Below are 27,815 nucleotides of genomic sequence, written 5' to 3'. Positions count from 1 at the left end.
AGAAACATGGACATTAAAGGTGATTTTGGAGAGACTTAGAAGTGAAGCAGATGGTAGAAAAACTATTGTAGAGAACACATATATCATCATGAACACAATGTTGGGAGAGATCTAAATGTTAAATATTTTTCATGAGGTCTCAGAAGGAAATGAAAACCATGTTCTTGGACACTGGAGAAAAAATATATTTTTTTTAAGTGGCAAAAACTTTGCTTAACTACGTTCTCCTGTTGGGTATCAGGCAGAACTTGTAACGAGAAGAACTTGGATATTGAACTGAGGAAATTTCCAAGCAAAGTGTGCAAGGTGCAGCCTTATTTCTCCTCGCTCCTGTAGGAAAACGCAAGAGGAAAGGGATAGACTGAGGAACAAACTATGAAGCAAAGAGGAACCGGATGCACACACATATTAGTTATCTTCAAAATCTGAACTTCTATTATTTAAAAAAGTTAACCCAAGACAGAACAAAATTATATGTTCTCCTTCGTATGAAAAGATGAGACTTTTGACTAACATCAAATAGTGAGTGAATTTGAGTTGTCTTAGGGGTTTCTTTTTAGAGGGATGGAAGATGGAAGGGGATACTGGAGCTCCTGAGATGTGCTGACTTATCCTCAGACTATCGTCTGATACCAAGACTGATTGGTATAAAGTTAGTTGACCATATATGAAAATCAACCCCATAAATATTACAAAACCTATTACACTTTCATATTACCTATAGAAAAGAAATATAAATGTCATTTATTATGATACTTTTATAATAGAAGGTATGCTGTGATTTTATATTCAGCAAAAATAACAAAGTAAAATAAAACCTGATTCTTTAAAGCAAAATAATCCATGTAGACACTTTCCACAAATGCCTAGTCACAGAGGTGATAAGATATATTCTTAAAGTATAATTTATTTGCTTCACTTTGAATTTAATTCTAATCATATCACAAAATAAATGAAACTGAAATTTTACATAACCAGTTAAAATCAGACAACAAATTATAAAACAAAATACAAAAATGATAAACAAACTGAAGAGTTCCGGTAGAATTATTCTAAGCACATTTCTGCCCTCATTCTTAGGAGGCTCATTTAACATATAAAAAGCAAATCTGGAACCATATGTTTGCGATGATAGTAATTTAAAATAATTCAAATCCAAAATAAGACAAAGTTTATCTGAAGCTCCTGACAAACCTATGTTTATCTTTAAGTCAACAAAGTGAAAACAGTAACTAAATACATCCTGTGAAACTATCTCACCCGCAGAGACTAAACAGAGCAGATAAATGGGTTTCCTGGAAGGATGGCGGTGAGAAACAACTTTACTGACTCCCAGTACTTGCTGGATGTTGAAATGACAACTCGAGAAACCTAGACTGGCAGTGAACAGAACGGGCTGAAGGTGAATGTTTAAGGTAAAACTAACCAGATTGAAAGTGAGTTTTACATAGTTAGATTACCTTAAGCGCAAATGACTAACTTAACATTTACCACTGCCATTACTCACCATTCACAGAGCTCTCACGTCTACACCATCTCCTTTAGAGTCAGTACCTCATTTTATGTTTAAACTTCTGACAATGGGCGAGATGGTAACATACTCTGTTAAGAATCTTAACCAAGTTGGCCCACTTACCTAACAGGAACTTAGGTCTAGAGGCCTAACCAGCATACCCCAACAGCATGCATTTTTTTCATCAAGCTATGTGGTCAGAATAAAACCACTGTCTGAACATAACAACTTAAGTTTGTTATAGAATATGGTCTTAAAGCAAGGTAAATAAAAAGCAAAACATCAGAATCTAAGGTGCACTAGGTTAAAAACAAAAAAACCAAAAAACCTTAAAGCCTCATTCTAACAGTGAACTTCCTTATAATTAAATCACTTTATAATTTTCTCAAATAAGATATAACAGATTATTTAAAATAACAATATTTTAATATTCCTGAGTTTAGTCATTTAATATTCTAAAAGTAGTAAGCAGACCAAGAGAAGGTAAATGATTTCAATAAGAGAGAATGACAGCAACAAAAAAAAAGTCTACTGACAGCTTAAAAAAATAGTGAAAACACAAAAAGAAAATTAATAGCAGATGCAAAACCATACCATGTATTAAAGCGTAAAGTTACATGGTCAGATAAGCTAATTATGATCTGTATCTCTGTTTAAGAAGCAGGGCGATGTTTGTTTTTTGGAGGGAAGCTGCTATAGAAATTGAAATTAAATTTTAGTTTTCTGGAAAACTCAATTATATAAACCACTGAATGTGGGATAAATTAGTGACAAATGACAATAAATGTATTTAAAATACTTACGGAAGGAATCAAGAGGTATAGTTACATATATTTAACTGTGCTTCCCACAACTCGTAATTGTCAGCTTTTTTATGACAGGAGCTGATGCTTATTTGTTTTTGTTTATCTTTGACTAGGAACCTTTTTTTGATGCTTTCAGAACTTCTGCTTTATTATCTTTACTGTTTCACAGCATTAGACTTAACTGAAGCAAAGTCCAGCAGTTTTTTTTGCATACATTGAAAATTGTTATTTATTGGAAAAAGAAAAAGGTAGTTCTGTAAATTTGAATGTAATGTTTACCGGAACTTCCCTAAGCCTGGTTCACTATAAAATCAGCAAACGGGACAAAATGAACTCCCAAGATCCCTGTTTCTGCAAGCTACTGCAATTCAGTGCTTCCCTGCTCAGACCTCAGGGAGTTAATAATCAGTACACTCTACATTAAATGAACACTTTTAATCAGTTTGCATGAATAAAAATTTTCATGAAAAAATTTCAAAAGGTACCTTGATTTTAATTGTTTCCATAAATAAGAATATAACCTATCAGTACAACTCTCTTTTACCTAAAAATGGATAATACTTTTCCAAAATATACAATATTGGAGCAGTATTTTCTATTTAGAAATAAAAGCTAAAAACAATTTTTATTTGAATCAATGTGAAAAATGTAGCCAAAATAAATTTTCATGGCTATTTTTTAAAATAAAAATATAAATATTACTCCTAATAATGTTTCTTGTCCTCTTTCACCCAAAAATTCTTTTGTTCAATTATCTGAGAAAAATTTTTTGTAATTCCAACTCTAAATTTATTTAAACTTTTATTATTTTACCATTTTTCCTACACAATGTGTCTTATATCTAAATTTATAAATCACATACTAAGAAGCTACTCACTTAAAGTGGAGATCTTTGAAAGTAAAATGGGTTTCAACAATTCCTGTAGTTTTCACCCTGGTTCTGAGAACATCTTGCTGAGTTGGGATGTAATTTGGTTGTGCTATTCTGTCCAAGTCATTCAAATAGCTGAAAAACAGAAGAAAAATACTCTAGCAGTTAATATAGCCAATAAAGATCACCTAAACCAGAGAGTAAAGCATTCTAAGGCATCCAATATTCTGTTACTGGAAGTTTGATAGTTTTCTTAAATGTCTAATGATGTAACACAACCAATTTAAGTTTATATCTTACACAAATCCCACTGAAATGAAAATATTTATACTTCTCTAGTCACAAAACCCTTCTAACATTTTTAAAATGGTATGTGCTTTGTTTCTTAAGGACAGTAATTAGTAATCCTCATTGTTGGGAATAGAAAACAGACTAAGAGTAACTTTAAAAACACCCAAAATCACAGCACACCATGTGCTTGTTTCTTAAACTTCTTTACTTCACTTTTTTTTTGAGGTAGCACTGTGTTTATGTTCCAGACATTATTACTCTTCTGTTGAGCATTTAGAAAGTTTTGGTTTTTGAGAAGACGGTGAGGAAACCTGACCAAAGCTGAACTGGGTGTCATTCCTTTTCAACCTGCCTTACGTGACGTACGGGAAACACTACACATGATCATTTACTCTGCATTTTACTGGCTCTCTATACCAGTATTTATATTTTCCTTCTCACTGATTTTAGTCGCTCATTCATCACTCTCTGCCAATGATGCCAAATATGCTGTGATATAAAAATGTGGTGGTGCCATACTCTGCAATGATTTTGTGTAATTTTGTGTCATTACAGAGTCCATAATGGTATAGAAAGGCGAGGTATGGAGAGATTAATGTAAACCTGAGCAGTTAAAGAAAGATTCATGGATAGTGAGGCGTATAAAAAGAAATCTGAACGATGGGACAGAAAAAGGAATATCATTTACACTGGAATGAGCAGTAACACAGTACGGAGGCAGGAATAGTCACATCTTGTTTCTCAGACAGGCACCAACTATTGCGACTTTAACTGATGTTATCCTTTGAAACTGTTCCTTAGCCATTTAGAACTAGGTCTTGCAAACAAAAAGAGCTCAATAAATATTTGATTTGTTGATGATGGAGCTGGAAAACTACCCAAGCACTGAATTAATAACCCAAAATGTTTCAGACAGTTAAGTACATGTATCTGGTGCTGACACGCAACAGAACACAGAAAGATAATACCCTGAGTTATCTGTATTGTACTTACTGAACTGAAAAGAATGTTATTATCTTATTATTGCACTGGTAATAATCCCCCAGTACTTTACCTGTGTTTTTAATTCCACATACATAATATTATACCTTATGATAAGAAAATCTGATTTAATAAACAAACTGAACAGGCCATGCCAAGATTTTACTAATTGTGCCTATGTAATAGCTACTTTTATTTAAAATGTGCTCTGCTTACTCATAGATACATTTATTTGTTTAAAACTGCTATAGTTCTAATAGACTCTAAAAATAATGCACATTTATGTTTCAATGGGACAAAAATGAAAAACAGGCATTGTGAAAAATTCCAATTGTTTTCAATGATCAGAAATTTAAAGTGTAAAATGGTGGTTGGACAGTCTTAATGGGCAACTTGGCAGCATCCCCCATTTCTAGTCAAGAACTCAGAAATCAAAATGCCCTAGAACCACTATGGAGAAAAAGATTTCTATGATTTCCTTCATTCTTGAAAAATGGCTTCACTATTTCCATCTTAAGGTCAGAACTACTAACAATGAAATAATGAGGAGCTAAAGTGATATATTCTTCTCCATGCGCCTCCAGGCACTGTGCACAGGAGAGAGGGTGTTGTTTAGCAGACTGAGGGGGTCCAGGAAGTCCCCCCACACGGAGAAACAAATTTCAATCTACTGTCCCTGGGACATATTCCTTAATTACTGCAATAGCTCCTCTTGCTGGAGGAGGTCATAAAATATATCATATTATGAGTTCATAAAAGAGGGAGGCAAGGACCTACTCAGTGAGCCAAGGAATATTTCCTAGTAGAAGTGATAACGCCAGTTAGAGAGATGGGCTACGTATTCCATAAGATGTTACATATACATGTATAAACTACATATGTAACAACGTATATGGCTTATATACTTGGAAAACGTTAAAAATACAGATTAAGAAATACAGTAATACCTTGGTTTGCGAGCATAATTCATTCCGGAAATAAACTAGTCGTATTGTAAGACATCGCTCGTTTACCACATTAAAATGTATTAGAAATGTTTGCTCATCTTGCGGAACAGAACACTCACAAACCAAGTTACGCGCATTCCAAGGTTTTACTGCATAGTGTTATAGAAATTGCTATGGATTATAGAGTAACGTGTGTTATTCATTCACACTGAGTCATTTATGTAATACATATGGAGTACTCTGATGTGCAACAAATGACATGCCACGTGATAATCACACGGTATGGCCCCTGAGGCCAGGTTTTTCACTGTGGCAAAGCGCGTGCACACTTGGAACACACTAAGAAAATAAACTGGGTGCACAGCACATGTTTTAAGACCAATTAACATTACTCATATTTTATCTGACATATCTGAGTAAGTGTACCAAATTATGGAAACAAATACTTGATTTTTTAAAATTCTATATAGATCATCAAGCAGAAACTCCCCACTTTGGTTTTATCACAACTTGGTTTACAAACTTTCTGGGCCACTGTCTGGAAAATCAGGGCAGATTTTTCTTCCAAAAAAACTGTACTTAGATATCTGTAAACAATGTCTAATGCAACAGGGAACACAAAATTGACAATTTGCAAGTATAGACCTATTTTACTCAGTGAGAAAATGTCCTGGGCTTACCATGTGCCCCTTCGAAAGGGGCACACGTCAGTCAAGGTGCCTGTCACTGGACACGTAACTCATCTCAGGAACCATTAGTATAATGAAAGGAACCCAAATCAGTCACCCTCCCTTCTGGCCAGTCCCATGCAACCTAGAGATACACCCACATTTGGCACAAACTTTGGGAAGTTCCAAATACTTTCTTGGAAATACACTGGAAACAGTCCCATTTTGCATATTTCAATTAGAGTTGCATAAGCATGAGTCTCTTGAGACTCTTTTGAACACAAAGGAAATAACAACATTGCTATCTACAAACACACACAAGAAAGACAAAGTTTTCAAATACTGTCATCCTGATTATCCCGAGTAGTACAAGAATGTGTCAGCCAATTCTGCAATACAATTGACTTGGAGGTATTATATATGTGACTTGCAAGTAATTACTCAAGATAGTTTAGTTCTGAAGTTCTGCATACTTACTATGCTGCAGAATCATTAAGCTGGTACTCGCGGGATCTGTTGAAACAGGCTTGTACGCCACTGTCTTTCCACAATCTCTTTATAACTCCAGCAAGTTCTGCAGTCATAAAACCTTCTTCAGCAGCTCCAGCAAGCACGAAGAGTTGGCGGGCATCATCCTGAACATTCAAAGGCCATTTTAAAAAAATAAAAATAAAAAGGGACACATTACAGATTAAAAAGTATAAATGGGGCTATTACAGATGACAGAAAGTACAACAGTGAATTTCCCTTATTTTTTTGATTAGTTGTTGGGAGCCATGAGAGCTGCTTGCCTCATGAGAGCTGCTGAGAGCTGCCTGCCACTTGCTGCAGCCTTGAGAGCTGCTTGCTACTAGATACTTTCTGCAACCTAAGCAAATGCCTATGCATATCCTGATAGTCTGGTAAGAACAGCAAGTTTTTGAGAACAAGGAACCAAGCACAGTTACAGCCTTGAGAAAGTATACTTAATATAACTGCTTAGCTAACAGGAGTTTTGGCTTATCTAATAGGGACAGAACAGGGACAGAGGATGATATTGTTAATTGTATGATCTGATGCTCTGGACGCACGTAGTGCCTCCCTTAAATATGCTATGTGAAATAAACTCGGGGCTTCAGTATTAAGCACTGGAGTCCTCCCGGTAATTCTCTCTCTTCTGTCTCTTTTTTCAGCCTAGCGCCCCTCTCAGGACTGTTCAATCTTATCGGCTGGCTCCGATAATTAGTGCCATAACTTTTCTCTAAAGCCCCACTATAAAAAGTCAGCTAACCCAAAAGAGCGTAATCTTAAATCATGAGTATGTTTTGAGGGTTTTGCAATAGCTATCAAGGCACTAGGAAGCTAGAAGAAAGCCTACATTTAGAGCTTCTCAGGGGACATATAAACCCACTGTCCGTCTGTTGTACACTGAAGATGATCACTTGTGAGGAAACGGAAGAAAAGTGTATGCCTTGCTTCTCCCTCCCAAAAATGTTTCTAAGAAACATATCAACACCATTAGAGGTTATTTGAAGACAGAATCTAATTAAATGTTAGCTTTCTGATAGTCTTCACAGAACCAAATAAGTTCAGAGAAGGGAAAAACCAAGAAACAAGAATAGTTTCACAGAACGATCTGAGATTTTCAGGAGGCTTTAAAGTGTGTATACAGTGTATAAACCCCTTATCTGCAGTTTCAGTTACCCGTGGTCAACTGTGGCCCAGAAATATTAAATTTCCCCATACATCGCCATTGTCTGCTGCTGACATCCACCCATGACATCGTCTACTTCAATGATCCAGGATCACCCCAATCAGATGACCCTCCTTCTGACATATCATCAGAAGGTCAGCGGTAGCCCAACTCTATGTAACAATGCCTACGTCACTCAGCTCATTTCATCTCAGCACATAGGTACTATATCATTTCACATCATCACAAGGGTGCGTAGAATACAGTAAGATTTTGAGAGAGACCATATTCACATAACTTTTATTATAATATAATTGTTCTATGCTATTAATTACTAGTGTTAGCCTCTAACTGTGCCTAATTTGTAAGTTAAACTGTATCCTAGGTATGTATGTATACCAAAAAACATAGAATATAGGGTTTGGTACTATCTGTGATTTCAAATATCCACTGGGGGTCTTGCAGCATATCCCCCACAGGTAAGGGGGGAGACTGTACATTAAAATCAAGTGGCCAGGAGGTTTGCTAATGCAGGTATAGGGAACGAAATAAGCACAGCTTTGGAACAGAAATAATCATGATGTATATAGAAGACAGCATGCAAAAAAATTTAAATAATGAACACTGTATATAAAGTTAAATTTTCCTTAAATGTTTAGGCTACAAATATTTCCAGTTGTTCTGATCCACAGGTAATCAACCACCTTCAGTCAGTGCTGTCTAAAACAAATGTAACATGAGGCATCAATGAAATTCTAAATTTTCTAATAGCCACATTTCAAAATGTGAAAAGGTGAAATTAATATGACATATTTTATTTAATCTATATGTAAAATACCATTTCAACATGTTATCAATGTAAAATCATTAATGAGATATTTCCTATTATTTTTTATATATATTTAATCTTTGAAATCTGGTGTTTATTGTATACAGACAGCACATCTCAATTCAGACGAGACACATTTCAGATAGATACTCAATAGCCATATGTGGCTATTGAGCATAACACAACTCTAGTCTTCAGGTAATAACAGTTAGTCCAAAAATACGGCAGATGTGAGGATGCCGTCTTCAGAGATTCTCTTTAGCCTGAGACTTGTAGCTTTATGCTAATTGGGTGGATAATCCCTAATTTTTCTCAAGGGGCATTTTCCCAATGTATTGTGGCAGATGTTTATAAAGTGATGGCACACATTAGAATAAGGTGTACCAAAGAAAAGCATTTGGTGACACAGGTTAGCAGAGGGTACTAGTTGATAATATAAATTCATTCTGCTTTCAATTTGTGAAACATTTTCTTTTCAGATGAAACCATCAAGAAACATAATTAAGTGTCTCAGCAAGGGAACATATGTTTTCCTTTTTAGTAAGTCACATGAGATTTGCATGCAAGCAACACATGTAAAATATCCTTAATAAATCCCAAAATAATATGGTTTCAAGTCATTCTTAGTACCATTTACCTAATCCCAGTAAACAGTTATTCACGTTTCCAAATAGTTACCTATACATGAGAAATTTCTAAATTTGGTCATTTTTATTAAACAACATCAAACATGATTTTCTCTATCCATTTAAAAAAAGCATTTTTCACTCAGTGAGTTTTCAAATGAGCTTTCATTATATTTATTTAACTGAAATAAAAGTTCTTGATAGAAAAGACTAATATCCTTTGGTATGGGTCTAAGATCACACTGTCTTCACATTTTCTAGAAAGAAGCCTGAAGAAATGACATGAGAAACTCTGGAAGCTGTATTTATAAGCTGTACTCTCTATGACATTCAAAATGTCTCCTCCACACAAAATGTTAAATAGTCTCTTTCTCTTGAAAAACTAATAGGAATATTCATTACCATGTCATTAGCAGGACTTAGATGTTTGCAGATGAACATTAAGGTATTAAATTTAAGCAGGAAGGTATTTTAGAAATTATGCTACCTAATTTTTGGTTTTGTGTAAGAAGAACTCAAGACACAGAGAGATTAGGCAACTTATGTCACCCAATCACACATATTTGTCAGTCAACAATTAGTAAGTAACCCTTGCCTAAGACAGAATAAATTTAAAAATTGCAGAATGAAGGCAATGATCCTATCCTCCATGGAATGAGGTCTTTAAGACTCATGTAAAATTATGTTACTTAAGAGCATTTAGAAAGACAAACATGAGTATGCCAAAACAGTGTGACATATGGTAGAAAAAGAACAGGGATTACTGAAAAAGACTGGAGTTTAATCAAAAGGGCTACAGGTTAGTAAGCCAGTTTACAGGAACTCTTGTGATGTTAAAAAGAATAGACTGTTATTTGCTAGGCAATTACTTGTAACAAGGAAAACCCCTGGATGTAGCTAAGTTAATATGTTTTCAAATTACTAAGAACCAAATGGTTTAAAGAATGTAAGTTCCAGTTCATATAAATGTGTGCTTTAGGAACTCAGAAAGGAGATAAAAATGCTAAGGTGTCAAGACACACATAATATGGCCTCTTTTCCCACTGATGAATGCTTGACATACTCCATTTGTTCAGTGACGGCACATTTTATTTGAAGCTGTCACCACCTGATGAAAATTCAGAAGAGTCTGACCAGGATGGGAAGAGAGGACTTTGAGGGGCCATGATGGCTGTTTCCTGTCATAAAAGTCAAGAAAGAGTAGACATCGTGTTTAGGAACAGAGCAGAAAAAGGAGAATTCTTAGGGCAAAAGATGTCAGATTTCAGTTCCATAAGAACAATTTTTAACAATCAAAGCCATCTAAATAAAAGAGAGGAGGAGTGAGAGATGGCAGTTTTTAAGCACAGGCTAAAATGATTATTTACTGGGAGAGAGCAGACAGGTTTATGAATGAAATTAAGAGTTTAAACAGAAAATATCAGAAAGCTCTTCTACAATGGAGACTAAAAATATGATAAAGGAGTCTTAAAAATAGTGACACTTATGAATTTTTGGCCATGGGGATGATATATTGATTTCTCGGCTGATGTAGGTATGTATGGAGATCTTTTGTTTCAATGGTTTAACTCAATTATTTCATTAATAACATCAGCTGACAATACTGAACACCACATATGAGAACTACTTATATATTTAACCTACCGCATTTCTATAGCATATAACCACTCCTATAAATTTAAGACAGCTGTATTGCTTTCATCAAAGTTAGTGTACCCTTAAAGAAATCCTGAGAACCTTGATGGAGTTCCTGCTATATGGTTCATGGTGCCAATCCCAAGCATTAAAGAACTACTTTGAATAAGAAATACATAAATATAAGACATTTTTCTCTAAAAACACAAATGTAGTCAAAATAAAAATGACTGATGCAAAGAAACAGGAAGTCATTTTTCGTTTTCCCATAGCTCTGCTTAAAAGAAGGAAAAAGCCTAAAAATAAAATAATCTAAGTTAATTTTAACTAAATTGCAGACAGCAAAAATTCTAGATGCAGTGAACATGAGCTTCATTATGTCAAGAAGGGAAACTGCGATAAATGTGTTACTCAAATATAATTTTTATGCATATATTTATGAATCTTATAAATGTATGTATTTTTATTTTTAAGTTAATAAAATAAAAAATATTTAAGTGTTTTTTGTATGGACAACAGAACCTCTTGTCAAAAGAGATACAGAAACGTGGGACGATCAATACGTGAATTGAGGGAAATAGAAAAACTACTGTCCTGGAGGAACATATTACATTCCAAATGAAGGTTAATATCACTTTGCCACATAGATCAATCAAAATATTTCTCAGAATCAAAAATAGTATCATCCTATAACCTCATTTTAGTTTTCAAACATAAACTAGAATACAAAACCAATTCAAATAAAATGACAAATAGAAATAACTAGGAACATGTTTTAAAAGAATACTAGGGAAGGAGGGCTAAATTAGCAAACATTAAAAGCCTGCAATATGTAGAACAGTCTGGTATTAATGCAGATCAACAGGAAAAAGATCTTAAGTCTGAACTTATTATCTAAAGGTGGCAAGGTAAATTAGTAGGAAAAGATATTTAAAAAAACACTAATAAATGATTAGATAGCCCTCTGATGAGGAAAAATATAATGTAGATTATTAATCCATGCATACAAAATAAATAAGTTTCGGAGGGATTAAAGAACAAAAACAAGAAACAATGTTAAATTTTACTCCCCTAAAATACGTTTAAAATGGCATGAGTATTTGGTAAATCTTTTGGTTGAGAGATTTTCTAAATTTAAACATAATGGAAGACATAATGGGAGAAGATTTAAAAACGGAAACCAAATTGTAAAGGCAAGCAAAATGTGAGAGAACATTTATATTAGTGGACAAAGGGTTAATACAAAAGTACATAAAACAAGCAAACAGATAATGGAAACACCAAGACTCCAATAAGTAAACGAATAAGGGGTAAAACAGGCCACTAACACAGAGAAACAAAAATATAGTCAATAAAGATGTGAAAAACTGTACAACTGCACTGAAATTGAAAATGCAAATTAAATTGAAATAAAATTTCCTAATGAATTAGTCAGTATTTTTTTAAACGTAAGACTCCTAAATGTTGTCTACCCAGGGTGCTAAGAAAAGGCCCTCTCATAAACTACTGTTAGGAAGGTAAATTGATACAACCTTCCTCAAAAGCAATCTGGAAAATCTGGCAGACAAGACATAAACTAATGGAATCAATTACAAAGTTAAAGGGACATGACAGTGGCCATTTTTCAGGAGCATGGTGAGGCTTGGAGGAGAAAAGGAGTTTAAGTCAATTCAAAACAACAATTCAAGAGACACAAATAACACTTCCAGGTGGGTGAAGAAATAAATCTAAAGAAATAAAACTATAAACATTCTATAAAATAAGAGTAGTTTAAAAAAATGACTGTACAATAAGTTGAAAGTATCTCTCTAACAAGACAAACATAGAAGTCAGAATCTACTGCAAAAAAATTAAGTTTGGTAACAAGAAAAATACTATTTCAAAAAAGTAAAGGAAATATATTAAGCAAAAATATTTGCAAGATATAAAAATATCCCTAATATTTAAAAAGGCACAATGTGAACAGGACAAGTTATTTAACAGGATTGAGTGAAGAATACTACAAAGTTCATAAAAATACAACTCCTTACAAATCAAGAAAATAAAAAACTAAAAAAGAAAAAGTTTTTTCACTCATGAGATATTAAAAATTAAAAGGTCAATAATATCTAAGTTGGTGAGATTCTGGTAGACATTGGTGCATGGTTGCTACAAAAGATTATTCACATCACTTTTCTTCTGAAAAGCAAATCTGAGGTACTTATCAAAATTAAATATCTGGTTACCCTTTGACTCAAGGATAATACATCCAGGAATTGGTACTTTAGAAATAGAAATATATTCACCCTTTGACTATAATTGATTCTCACTCGCAGAATGCTTTTTCCTTGTTTTTGTCTAGAAAACTTACACATGTTTCATTACCAAGCTCAAATGTCAACTTCCTCTTGTCCAGGCCATGTTTAATTCATCTTTGTATTCCTTAGCACAATTCTAAGAGCCTCATAGTATTTTAAAGCTTATGTAGAGGCAAGGCAACCCAAGCCATAGAGTAGACTGATCAAAATCAATGTGGGAGCAGAAAGATATTTGCATGAAGGAATTAGTAACAATGGTTAAAGCAAACAAAAGTAATAAGCTGAAGGTAAAAAGTTACTATGGTACAGCTAGAGAGAGTCTAAAAACAGTAAAAAATTATGATGAGAGCAGTTACTCCCAGTCAGTCCTGAAACTAAGTCCAAGTTATGTTTTTAAAAAAGGAAAAGATGGCAAAATTCCTTGAAGAGAAATATGAAAAGAAAAAGAATTCATAAAAATCTGCTTGTACTGACCCTTCATTACCTCCTAAAATGGAGGCTGCAAAACGTTTTTCTCTAATCACATATAGAATATGAACACAGAATATGTATGTGAATTTGATAAAAGGTTTAAATGACCATAACTGGAATTGGTGTAAAGTACAATTTATATCAATTCTTTCTCTTGTATCTAAGGGTGGTTCCCTTTTGTTTAAGACTAAGAGCTCAAAAAGCATTTATTGAATGAATAAATGATAAATAAGTTACAAACTGAACAAATAGAACATAATGCAAAAAATGTGTATATATGATCAAATCTTGTTTCAAAAATGACAATTTAGAAGAATGTTATGAATTATTATTAGAAATGATCTTGAAATCTACTTGAAAACTTTACTTCATTATACTAAGCTCTTAAACTTTTGTTTAAAGAAAAAGCTTAGCAAATTAATATGGTCCAGTAACTTATAAAGGAATTTTAGACTAATTTACAAAAAACAAACCAGGTTTATTTTACAGAGTTCTCCAATGTATGTTTTTCTAATGTTGCCTTCATTCATTTTTCTTATCCCTATTAAGCATGAAGTGAGTCTTCATGTTAAAAAAATACTAAGGTGTCAAAAAGGAAAAGTAATAGTTTCTAGACAAAACTCTTCACAGTATTAGTAGGGAGGAAGCACACACACACATTGAATATACAAAAATACAAAGGAATTTTTAAAACGGAGTAATGGTAGAAATAATAATACATCTACTGTGTATAAAAATTAAAAAGCTAGAGATTCAGTTAAAGGTTTCTGGGAAGGTCAAGTTTTACACTAGTTATTAAAAACAGAATCAATGAAGAAAAAATGATACACAAAAAATAAAACTTGAAATAAACAGATTAAGCAAGCAAAAGGACTGGGTGAAAAGAAGCAAAGTGTCAATATGGACTACGCCAGGACCACTTCCAATCAAACCAGGAACGAGTTATTGGGCCAAATAAAGAAGCATAGAGCCTTGGTTCCAACTAACGGCAGCAATCTTTCTATCACGTAATCTCCTGGATTCTAGGTTCTTTGCTGATAAAATGGAGGGTAGAACTACCTTGTCTCCTAAGGTTCTTGTCCCTTTAGTGCTGAAATTCTGATCTGTGTTTCTTAATAGCTAACATTTTTCTATCCTAAAGACATGCAAACTTTTATTTCATTCTCATGAGATTAGATTGATTTTTAGTTCGGGTATAAATACAAATAATTAGATCATTTCAGCATTCCAAATTATAAAGATACGGGGATCCCCAATAGCACATGTTATATAGAAAATTTTGCAATAGTTACTGAATTGTCCAAATCATCTGAGGGATTAGGAAAGTATTCCTTAGCTATAAAGGGAAGATTGCACAACCCTGTAATTTCACTCACTTCTAAAGCTTCTGATTCACTTTACTATCTTTTTCACTCCTTTTATAAAATGGTCCTGAGACAGCTGACATATCTATGTCATGTAGTATGGTATTATGCAAGTTATTCTTTTTTACTCATCAGGCCTGCTCCAAAGAATTCAATCACTTACAGCCCGAGCTGAGTCACCGAAGTCTATCTTCAACCTCCCCATGGCCCTAATGATAGCGATAATTGACTGAATGGTGTTGCTGTAGACGACTGCTTTGTACTGTTTACATTCCTCCTCCGAATAACCAGCTTCGTGGATAATTCTAAGGCGACAAAAGGAGAAAGAGAAAACTTACTTCCTCTGATGGAAGGGTACACTTAAACATAAAATACAAATTTAACGGTCTGAATCTACTTACTTCATTTGCTTCACAATTGTACTTTTCCCAGATTCACCAGCACCTACAAAAAAAAAGTAAAATAGTATAGAATAAGGGATTTCTAACTTCATCACACGTATATCCAACTCCCAACACACACACACACACACACACACACACACACTTTATTTCTCTATCTCTTCCAGTTGAATTTTGTTTTATATCAAAACTATCTTTTTTATTTTCCAAATATAGAAAGTCTCAAACATAAGTACCATCTGTTTATTACTTCATAATACTTAAATCCAATAAATACAACTCAACTGGAAAAATGCTTTCATTGTTCGTGTATATTCTCCAAAGCATTAAAAAGATAAGTATTGTATAACTTGAAGCAATATAAATTAGTTTTATTCAATATTTTTCTCCCCATTGGAAGGTGTTTTAACTGTTTGGCCAATTATCATAATTTAAACTTTGTCTCTTGTAAAGTTGATGGCAGTAGTGACAAGACACACAAAAATAATTTTAAAATATGTTAAAATAGCCACATCTCGTGTAATGCACGTTCAGTCACCATTATTAAACAGCTGACACATGGGCAACATGATCTGCTAGCACATCAGTAGGCAATGGTACACAGGACAGAAAAGTCTCCCCTATGTTTTTCTAGCTTCCCTGTCACCCAAGTCATAAACCCATTCCCAAAACGCTCTTTCACTCTCTACATACGAGTACACAGGGTCTCCTCACATTTCAGTTCCTAGCATTATGCCATCATAACATGAAAATATTACTAATGAAATGGCCTTTTACAAAGTAGAGTGCTCTTACCCTTCACACTTAACAGTAACTGCTATCTTTACATAAATTCCATCAACTATTTGTCTGGCTCCTCCTACTTGGTAGATATTGAGAACATCTGTGTATAGGACATAAAATAACTAAGATATGGCATTTGGCTTCACATTATCTTTGGCCAAAGTTATACATCATGGACGTATTTATCACTGTTTGACAGGGCTCAGGACTTTTATTATCTGGGCTCATATTCCCATTTTCCCAGGGCCATTCCTACAGTGCTTTATGCTCGTAGCATTACTGAACAGCTTACAGTTCCAAGAATACCTACTGCTGATCACGCCACAAGTCTTCAACATGCTGTTTCCCTTGCCAAAATGTAATTAGCTCTACTTCCTCTTGCCACCCTGGCAATCCTCCATCAACCATCACACTTACCTCCTGCATCCACCTTTCCTGACCCACTCCCTGTGATCCCTGTTGCTTCTCACTTTGCACATATTTGAATTCTCAGCAGCTAACTTGCAATAGACATACAGTCAACCAACCAGAAATGTACTTGAATTTAAGCTGTAGAATTAGATGGTAAACTTCTGGCCTTCAATCCCTTTGCCCCTTTCCTCCTCCAAATCATCCGAGAACAGGTCATAGTTAAATGTCCTATTTGAAAATCTGGTGGGGGGGGGGTGGAAATAATGCTTAAATTTTACTTGTGATTTGATATTCAAGAAAATTTCCCAAGACATAGGCACATTAAGTAGAAAAGCAGGAGCTGAATAAATAATGAGAGCATTCTTCATTTACAGACAGCCTTTGAATCTTTCAGGGCATCTGCCAATAAAAACAATTCCAAGAGAAACAACCCATTATTTGTTAATCAACAACAGCACACTTGGCTTTGTGAAAAGCCTAACTCTGGGCATTATGGCTCGCACATTCCTCCGATTCCGGAGGTCCACCCAAGTAACACACCCTGGGCAGCACCCAGCAGGGCTATCTTCAAGGCCCACTGCGTTTCTAGAGCACTGCAGACTGGGTCTGCAGCAGCCGAGCTGTGTGTGGGGTGGGGGTGGGGGGGACATCCTAAATCCCAGCATCCACACTCAGGTGGAGATTCCATAGACACAGTGAGAGCCAATGAACAGCCACCCATGGTCCATTCTATTAGGGAAACAACTCAGAGGCCCAGAGAGAGGCTCACAGGATATAAGCTAGGAAGGTCTGAGAGCCATACAACAGGAAAAATCTGAAATAATGAAGAATGTGACTCTTACCAGTTAAACTATGTATACACAGATAAGAATTTTTAAATCTTGATGACAATTTTTTTTTCCTGGTGTTAGACATTAACTTAAAATTCTAATTCACTTCATATCTCTTAAAATAACGGTGGCATGGGACCCTTAGCTTACTTTGCCATGAGCATCAAGTCAATGGCTTGTGGATCAAAAAGTCCTCAAATGTGTTTAACACTAAAGAGTGGGGATGGTTTTCTTACTAATTGAATTTCTACCTGATTTCTTGCTAGTCACAAGGTACTTTGTGGAATACATATCGTAGAGGAAAAAATGCTGAAAAAATACTGAAAAAATAAAATCTTTCAAAGCTTAGTAATTTATGTAATTGGTTTTCAATTCTCATTTCTATGCAGACAGAGTCCTAATAGAAAAATTACAAATATTGCATGGTTATGGTTCCAACATTCTAAATACCGGTATGCTTTCCACACAGTGTACAGGAAAGAATTAAAGGTTGTTCTCTACAAATCAAGTCAGCACTGTCATGTTTGACAGACTGGCAGGAAGCAATACCATAAAAAACAAAACAAAACAAATGCCTCATAGTTAGTGGGGGGCAGCGAAGGGAGAAAAGGGTAAATTTTCCTAACAGTCCTCAGCAAGGCAGCTACAGCATTTCACCTAAATTCAGAGGCAGGATTAAAAGGGTAAGGAGCACCCTTCTTTCAAGAAGAAACAAAGAATATACAACATGTATTGGTCAGGAAAGATCAAAGAGTGTGATCACTGCTTGGTGACAAGGCCAGGCTGGTCAAGGTGATTAAGTGGCCTGTAAAATAACTGTCAACAAGCGGTCACTGTGAATGAGTGAGACTTTAGGGTAGTGGGAAGGTACAGTGTAACTCCCAAAGAACCAAGACTATGTGAAATGTGGACATGGCAGGCCCTTAACTATAAAGACAAGGGTAGGGTCACCAAGGGGGTTCCCTCAGGCCTCTCTCTATGGAGGAAGAGGCTGATGGAAAATTGCATTTCTGAGAGCAAATATTGAGCCCAACAGGTGTATGGGGTGGAGCTCAGCATCTGATGAGAGGGTCCCACACAGAAGGTGGAAGGGCAAAGGAGGATCCCACAGTAACAGGTAGTGGGAACTCGTGTGGTTTGAGGTCTCATGGACCTGGAAAAAGAAATTCATCACGTTCGGACAAGGGGTGGGTACTATAAAAGTAAAGTAACCATCGACTAGGTTCTATTTCCTTGAACAGAATTATGCAAGTTACCATTATAAAAATGATAATCAAATCATATCTGCCCCTGATTTGTTGAGGGACAGTATAGGAAATTTCAAGTTTTAACTGCTGGCAAAGATTAAAACTAAAAAAATAAAGAAAACTTTTGACTTCAGAAAGCAGTCTTTTTTTTTTTCTCCAAGAAGATTATTTTTCCAATTTTCTGCTTAGGGTCATATTTATATCATTTAATTCCTGGCTTCAGGGTTGTAAACTGCCCAAATTCACAGGCTGTTAGACAGCTATTAAGATGTTGACTTAATCAAGTTATCTTATGCTAAATTCTTGACACTCCTGCTCTACATTTAAGAAATCATACTTTTTATGTAGAATTTAACAATTAAAATTTTTGACATTGAATGAAACTAAATTACAATTTAAATTGGAACAAAACCAAATTACAAATGCATTTATAGTCACTTCTGATTACCACAGTGCTACTATAAGATTAACAAGATCAAGGGCTTTCTTTATATGTAAGACAGAATCAAATAAAGAGAGTGTAAGGGCAAATATAAATTTAAAATAAGAGGCGTAACTATCCCTGTTGAAAGGAAACGATTTCCCTCCCCTTCTTTTTCTTAGAGCATTTATTTTAGAAAAATTATAATTGTAAGTATTTTCTCGCTCTCTTTGAAATGTATGTGTGTTCCACACTTTTGGAAACTACTTAGTTTTAAATAGTCAGATTTATGACCCAGCATGTCTTTCTAGAGGACCTGGGGGCCATTTCTTTGAAATGTAAATATCATTGAACAAAACATTTTACAAATTAATATATGTAAATATGTTTACACACACACACACACACACACACACACGTATAAAACTTACAAAATAATCACTTTGGATACAGTGATCCACCCCCACTCCCGCCACCAAAAGGAATGCAATCTAGGCACCAATGAAATCTGGCCTTTTATGTGAAAGCTAGCAAGAAAAATCACAGCACTAAAAAGATGATGTGAAAGCTGGCCCACAGAAGCCCACTTTCCACGATCATATCATGGAAGACACCATTGAAAGAGGGGCCAAAACAGGGAAGCAGCACTGAGAGAACTGAGAGAAAGCTAGGTTTAGAGAGTCCTGAGGACGCTACTTGAGTCTTTAGATGAAGTCATACTTAGGGAGAACACTTACAATTTACCATCCAAATTGGAACACTTCTGAAAGTTGAAGGAGGCACAAGCATAAACCAGGACTGACCTGGGCAAGGCAGGAAATATATCACACTAGTCATAATTGAAGACAATTTCACCTTGATGTATACAAGCTATGAGAGCCAGTTATGAGTCTGTTTTCTGTGACATGGATCCAAAGAGAGTTTGGACTAACCCTGTGCCAAGTAGTATTACTTTAATTATCTTGAGCTAATGAGGGAAAAACAAAGGAGGTTAATGATGCATGTAGGCTAAGAGAAGGTCAAATGATAATTACTGTATGCTTTACAGAAGAAAGTTATAGAAGTTTAGATAGAGAAAAGATGTGGGAAAATTAGACATTATATAGCCCACTGTAGAGGAGGTATGCTGAATCCAAAAAGATCATACTGCAAGTACAATTTACTGTGGCTAATATATCATTATTTATACTATATTTATATTAGTATTAATTTTACTTTTTAAGTATATATTTATATAATTGTTGTTTTATACTTCATAGAAGCCTACAAACATAAGGAAATGATGCTCCCAATGACAGGCATATACATTTATGAAAGTAATTCAGAACCACACAGGGGAACAATGTTCTCCTTCATAAGGGAACTATACATTGCTTTGCCTAAAATTCAAGTCCATTTGTTCTCACGTTTCTTGCTCAGCTATTTACAACTAATGACTAGTAAATAATTAACATATACAAACTTTGTCAACTTTTCCTATGTCAACCTAGAATTCCCCATTGGTCTCCTTCACATTCTGAACATGTGTGAGCAGAGGCACTGACTGCCTTTGTTCTCAACCATCTTTTTCAAGGATGTGTATATAGACAACAGTCTTAAAAGACAGACAGTGTCTCCCGCTGGAGCAGAGGGCATATTAGAGATAATGTATCCTCTGGGACAAACGTAAGGCAAGCTTACTGCACATTATGGGGAAAAAAACCCCCAAAACTGGGGATCCCTAAGTTCAGGGTTCCTCTATTGCAACATAATTCACTGCTTGTGTAGCCATCACCTGGCTCCCTTAGGGAACAAGGGCTTGGTAAATCACCATAAATGCTGATTCTCTAGCAACTGCAATTGTAATAAAGTCCTTTTTGTCTCCGAACCAGGAATCTCATGTCTTCTACCAGCATCCAAGAAACTGCGGTAGACTAACTTGTTGGCTTGTTAAGTAAAGAAAGCCTCAGACACTGAACAGTTCTTTCATGCTGTTCTGCTCAATTTATAATTAATTCCTCAATTTCTGGCAACTTCCAACCATTGTCCCTAAACCTGTACCTAATCTTTTTTATTCTTTCTTCCCCTAAATGGCAGCTCAAACAGGTTTGTCCAATAAATCCAAAGGAAGAGAACAGTGGTTCTCGAAGTATGATCTAAGGACCAGCAGTATCAGCAACACTTAAAAAATTCTCAGGCCCCACCCAGAATTTACTGAATCAGAAACACTGGGAATAGGACCCAGCAATCTGTGCTTTAACAACCCCTCCAAGTGATTCTAACACAAGCCACAGGTTGAGAGGCAATGAGGTAGAAGGTCAACTCCTTCTTTTTCTGGATTAGTGATCAGAACAATTATAGTCACTTAGTTGTTGACTAGCTATAAAAAATATATCATTTTTATGAAATAATTATATTTCCCTCCTCTCCCCCAAAAGTGAGACATGTAACACTGTTTTACATTTCTGCAAATAGCTTATTAAAAGGCAGCTGGATTCTCATATCTACTTCTGCATTTAATATGGTGCAATATATTACTTTGATTGAAATACATGAAGAAAATCCATTTTAACATAATTATGTAGTTAGGAAAGGAAAGAGCAATTTCATAGCACTTTCAGATAATTGTGGATAGTCTTCTTTGATTCTATACCAACATTTTAGAAGAGTAGCTAAAAGTTTGGTTATAATGCATTTCGATTAACTTTTTATACTTTGATATTTTAAAATCCATTGCTCTATCTTGTACTTAGAATAGATCCTTAACCCATGTCTGATCTAGAAATTAGTTCAGCGTTCTACAGAATTGAATATTGATATAATTTCAATATACAAAAAACTGCCTTTTAATATTACCCATAATTTCATCAGAAGTGGCTTTAGATTTTGGGAAGATGTCGAGCCCTAGGGTTGTTAGGGACAAGCTTTTTAAACTTCAAATGTGTGTGTGTGTGTGCGCGCGCGCGCGCGCGTGCAAAGCTCAAATTTTATTATTGGCAACAAATACTGTTAGCTGTTTTCCTTGAAGTGACAGACTAATTCTGTCAAATCCCCAAGCCGAACTAACCATAACTTATCTTTCAATCATTCTTTCAAGTAAAAATAGAATTCTAGGAAAAGAGCAACTAGTTCAATTCACAACTCAATCCTACAACTGCTTTTCCTCAAACTAACCAACATGCTTCAGGATACGCAGAGGTACTTAGGGTGTATTTCCCATTTAGTCACACAAAATATTAAAGAATTGTGTACCTAATGATCCAGATTTAATAAAAATAATGACTTTGATGACTTCTGCATTTTTTTATCACAAGTGCCGAGTAGCGAAGAATACAATGATTACTAGTGCAACTGGGTGCTGCTGACTTGACTCAGCAGTTTTACCCATTATCACTTTGGTACCATCAGAGCGAACAACAATGTAGAAAAGGCAAACACCACACTGTATTATTATGAAAATGGTCTCAGGGACCTCCAGGGTCTCTGGGTCACTCCTAGAACTGCTGATTTAATGTCTTTCTCGCTGTCTGGACTATGAGCTATGAGGGAAGAGAGCCTTGTTTTTTATCACCATGATATCCCTCAAGTTTAGTCCTACGCTTAGCATACAGCAGGAGAGCAATAAACATATATTCACTGACTGGATGACAGGGAGGGAGGAAAGGCCATGAAAAAAGTACAAGAAAATTTTTAAGTGAATATTTGTATCAACTGGGGAAGGAGGAGAATTTTTTCAAAAAACCATGAGAAATAAAGAAAAAGTGTGGTGGAAGCTTGTGACTGACCATAAAACAGGTTCTCTCCCTCTGTTGTAATAAGAGTCGTGGCTGGGAACATGGCAGCTAGAGACTACATTTCTCATCCTCCTTTGCGGCTAAGTGCAAGCCACGTTACCACTTTTCTCACCAATGCTTTGTGATGTGTGTGTACAAAGAAAATACAGCCAAGGATTATCTCTCTCCTTCCTATGAACTGGAAAATGGGTGTGCCTACGGTCTTGTTCCAACAATGCCCAGGGCGTGGTGGGGTAATGAAAAGGCAGAAACCTGGTCCCAGAATGCCAGGTGAGGCACGGCGCCCCAGCACTCCCTAACCTTAGGTTTGTTACACAGGAGAAATAAACATCTGCCTTCTTAGGCCATGGTCAGGTTAGGTTTCTTTGACACAGAGCTTAGCCTTTAGGTTGACGAATTTTTTAAAAAGCTGTCTAGATTAAAATATACAAATATATAAACATATAGATAAACAAAACAATGTAACAAGTACCAAAACCTGCAAATGTTAAAAAAAAAACAAAAAAACATAAAGTGGAAAAGCAAACTACAGAGGGAAAAATATTAGTAATTAATGAGTATCAAAGTATAGATTTAATTCATAGTGATTTAACATTAACTGACAAGAAAAATACCAATATTCCAAATGGTAAAATACACAATTTATAGAGAAAAAACAAACATATTTTCGGAAAAGTCATGACACATTTTTGCAATGAAAAACACAGCAAAAAATATGTCATGACTTTTCCAACAACCCAGTAGTATTCTAAAACTATATATATATAAATGTAGTTGTTTCTCAGTATCCACAGGGGGTTGATTCCAGGACCGCATCTCGGACACCAAAATCCGAAGATACTCAAATCCCCCATTTCAAATGGCCTAGTATTTCCATATAACCTATATTTGCATACAGGCTACAGCAGAGTATGCCCACACATCACTTCATTTGCATGGATTCAGCATAGTGATCAGCACATGGCAAATTCAAGTTTTGCTTTTTGGAACTTTCTGGGATGTTTCTTCCAAATATTTTTGATCCATAGTTGGTTGACTCTGTGAATGCAAAACCTAAATACATTAACTAAAATACATACATTCATGAAAAAACAAAAAAGCACACTGAAATACATTGAAAATTAAGGGTTCATATCTGAGTAATGCAATTTTATTCCTCAAACATTTCTGTAATTTCCAAATTTTTACATTGTACCTAAGTTGGAATCAAAATTATGCAATTTACTTAGAAAAATTTGGTCATATCTCTCCCACGATTAAGAGCTAAATAAAATCATCTTTAATCTCGTTTGCTTCAACTCATGTTCTGATCTCATTACTCATGCACATAAACCTCATATTCTGATCACAGCAAATTACTTTTACTCCCAAAAGTTTCACTGTAATTCTTGCCTCATTCCTTCCCCTTACTTTCTCCAAAGTAGAGCCCCTTATCAACATGGGCACTAGAAAGGACCACACCATGTGTAGGCAGGGGAGCCCCTGGGGTCCAGCTTTCCTAACCAAAGCACTTCCAATTTTCAGGGAGTGTGGAGACTGAATTGACAGACACTGGGCCTTCTGCCTGGCCCAATAGAGCAGGTGGGACAACCACCAAGAGCATAACCCCAGAGAGACTTAGATGAGAGATTCTGAGGACTGCACTTAGAGCAGCTAGAGAAGGCTAGCTCTAAGGAAGCCATGAGTCACTGCACCAGAGACTTCAATTGTGATGCAAGGAGCACCCAGGTGGGAACCATCACCTTGAAGGTCAGAGGCAGAGCACATCACATCTAAGGGACTAGGCTGTCCTTGCTACAGTGCCTTAAACAGTGAGTTTAAGTAAGGCACTCTTCCCCTCCCTTCCCACCCTCCCACTGTTCCCCACACCAATTAAGGAGAACAGCAGGAGGGAAAGATGGCAAATGATGAAACATTTTTATCTGAACACTACATAAATGGACTGTTTAAATGATCAGATTGGACTAAGGCTTTGGCAATATTTTGTAATTTAGAACATTTTGAAATTTTCCCTACAAATCATCAGGTAGGGGTCAGCAGGAGGTAGGCTGATTTTAGGCTAAATTCAAATAAAAACAGTGTAAATTAACTCTTGTAAACTTCACTATTAACGTATAAGCAATGGCTTCTTAATCCTATTTATTGTAGAAAGAGATGGCTATTATACTTTCCCTCTATCAAACAACCCAAGTTTTACATACTATCTCCATCACCTGCTCTGAGGAATTATCAAACCAGACTTGGAAGACCATGTGTTTCAAACCTGATGTGAGCTAATATCATTCTCGCAGCACTTTAAACATTTCCCATCAGTAAGTAACCCAACGCATATACAGTAAATCTCACTGAACACCACAGACATGTTCTGTGACTTTAAATGAAACGACAAACAAGGGAACCAACTTTACCATAGGCTAATTGATGTAAACAAGAGTTAAATTCCTATGGCATCTCATCAACATCATACAAAATGACTGAATGAAACAAAGTTCTTCAAGGACCTGCTGTATTACAATTCCTTTTCTATTTTCACCAACTCATATTAAGTGAATTCTGTGCAACGCCACACTTTCGGCATGTACGCGTATACGTGTACCTGAAAAGTTTTAATTAGGATTCTGGTTCAGGCAACGGAAGTGACTGAAACAAGACGGGAAGAATACCATATCTCCTTCACACAGCAGGCCCGGTGTGAGCCGTCCAAGGCTCACGGTCAATGAAAATGTTAGGGACCCAAGTGCCTTTCATCTTGTTGCTCTGCCATCTTCATGACACGGCTTCCAACTCAGGTGTAGATATTGGTGATCCCACCTGTACATGAACCTTGCAGTCAGTGGGAAGGAGAATAAGTTAGGTAAGTGGAGGATGTGCTTTCCTTTTAAGGGTACAACACAAGAGTGGCAACCATCATTTCCACTCACATCCCCATGACCAGAACCCAGCCTCCTGGCCTCACGTGGCTACCAGTAAAGCTCAGAAATAGTCACTAGCTGTGTGGCTTTGTGTCCACAGAGGTATCAAGGGGCACTGAGATACAACCAGAAGTTGCTGCTGTACTCCAGAAGCCTATTTTTCCCTTTCCTATGCTGTCTGTTCCACCTTTACCTTAAAAAAAAAAAAAAAACCCCGAAGAACAACGACAACAAAACTTTTAAAAATGAAGTAGCTTGCAGATCAATGTATACAAAATAAAAGAGTTGGGTTTGTTTTTTTTGTTTTTTGTTTTTTATTTTTTGGTTTTCCTCCAGACAACTAAGTTAGATGCCTTGGAAAGACTCAATAAAATAAGCTGGAAAAAATGGTTATTGAATTAGATAAGTGTGAGATATTAAATAGAAAGGGGGAAATTATTTAAAATCTGAAAGGATTCTTCATTCAGATATCATTGCAGGTATCTTTCAATTCTGTCTTGAAAGAAACAGAAACTAAAAATAAGGGGACAATTTTGAATATGCAGAAAAGACAACAAGGTATGGTTTTTTTTGTTTGTTTGGTTTTTTTTTTTTGGATTTCCCCTTAAGAGAGTTTTCTTTTTTTTTTTTTTTTTTTGAGTTGGAGGGAGGGGAACAGTGTTGAGGAATTGGGGAGGGGGATCAGCCAAGTTGTTGTTCTTCAATCTTAGTTGTGGGGGGTGCCGGTCGCCATCTGGCTTCCCGTTGGAAGCTCGTGGCCTCTAAGCTCAAGGTGCTGTGTTACAATCTTAGTTGCAGGTGGGCGTAGCCACCATCCCATGCGGGAGTCGAACCAGCAGCCTTGTTAAGAGCGCTTGTTCTATCCACTGAGCCATCCGGGTGGAAGCTCAGCTCAAGGTGCTGAGTTCAGTCTGAGTTGCGGGTGGAAGTAGACCACCATCAAACAGGCAACCTTGTTGGGAGCATGTGCTCTCACCAGCTAAGCCATCCTGCCACCTGTTGGCAGCTCAACAGCAGCTCAGCTCGGGTGCAGTGTCACTGGCCCATGTGGGAACTGAACTGGTGGCTCTGTTGCTCAGAGCTCGTGCTCTTAAGCTAACTCTTAACCAACTGAGCCACTCGGCCGGCCCAAGACAAGTAGTTTTTGACAAATAAATTCAGATCCCATCTGTACAGAGGAAACTTCCCTGGCATAACAACATACTCAAAACATATTTAATATCCCAATTTTCATGCTCCTCTCAAAACTACTTTCCTAAAATGTTGAAATTTGTATCAGCTCTTTATTGCAAACTTATCATAGCATTCAAAGGATTTTAGGTTTGGACCCAAATGCCTATTATCTAACCTCTTTTACATACCTGCAATCATGCTCCAGCCATATAAATCTTCAAAATAATCTATCTACCCATACAGCCAGGATTCTAGCATCTTTGTGTCCACAACAATGTTAGACCATCAAGTCAAAGTTAAGACATGGATCTTGATTCTAGGAAGCAATATCCAGAATATAAGGAGAGAACCAAGGAAACGAACAATCGCAATGTTTTCTTCTTTTATTCAAAAACTATGTACAAAGTACCCACTGTACAGCAGGCACCACACTACACACTAAGGACAGAACGAGTGGGAGGGAGAGCTATGGTCCCTGGTCCCCTGAGGGGGAGGAGCAGGTGCCAGGAAACACTTCAGATTGGGTGGTGAGGAAAGGCTGCTTACAGGAAGTGATTAATACATGCAGACAGTTTACTTAATATACCAGCACCTGCTACTAATGTATCTTAAAAAGCACCTCATAATTCACTGGAAGAACCAAATTAATGAAAAGAGACAGTAAAAAGTTACAGAAAGCAAATACAAACAAAATGTGTACAAGTACATATAATCCCCAAGCACAAGAACTACAGTCCTGTTATACTTTTAATTGGTCCACTAACGTCTAAAATACCCTCTTGAACTATTCTTCTAGGAAGGGCACTGATAAATGGCAGTCTGTCCAGAAAGGTGGCATAGAGGGCTACAAATTACATACTGCATTTGAAGAAAGGCTAAGGGAGGGAGGAATG

At 36.0% G+C, this 27,815-nt stretch overlaps 1 protein-coding gene across 2 annotated transcripts in view; it reads right to left on the bottom strand.

The window, feature by feature from the left end:
- The window catches only part of GNAI1 (G protein subunit alpha i1), a 79,073-nt gene that overhangs the window by 12,182 nt on the left and 39,076 nt on the right, over positions 1 to 27,815 (bottom strand). For both annotated transcript variants that reach the window (XM_019661590.1, XM_019661591.1), the window contains exons 2-5: positions 15,373 to 15,415; positions 15,135 to 15,276; positions 6,555 to 6,712; positions 3,197 to 3,325 (exon numbers count right to left, since the gene is read on the bottom strand). In XM_019661590.1, the coding sequence (XP_019517135.1) occupies positions 3,197 to 3,325; positions 6,555 to 6,712; positions 15,135 to 15,276; positions 15,373 to 15,415 (472 nt within the window). The remainder of the gene's footprint in view (positions 1 to 3,196; positions 3,326 to 6,554; positions 6,713 to 15,134; positions 15,277 to 15,372; positions 15,416 to 27,815) is intronic.

This window comes from Hipposideros armiger, unplaced genomic scaffold (assembly GCF_001890085.2).
Source record: "Hipposideros armiger isolate ML-2016 unplaced genomic scaffold, ASM189008v1 scaffold_354, whole genome shotgun sequence".
In the NCBI taxonomy this organism is placed as follows: Eukaryota; Metazoa; Chordata; class Mammalia; order Chiroptera; family Hipposideridae; genus Hipposideros; species Hipposideros armiger.
This window is presented reverse-complemented; position numbering and strand designations above follow the sequence as displayed.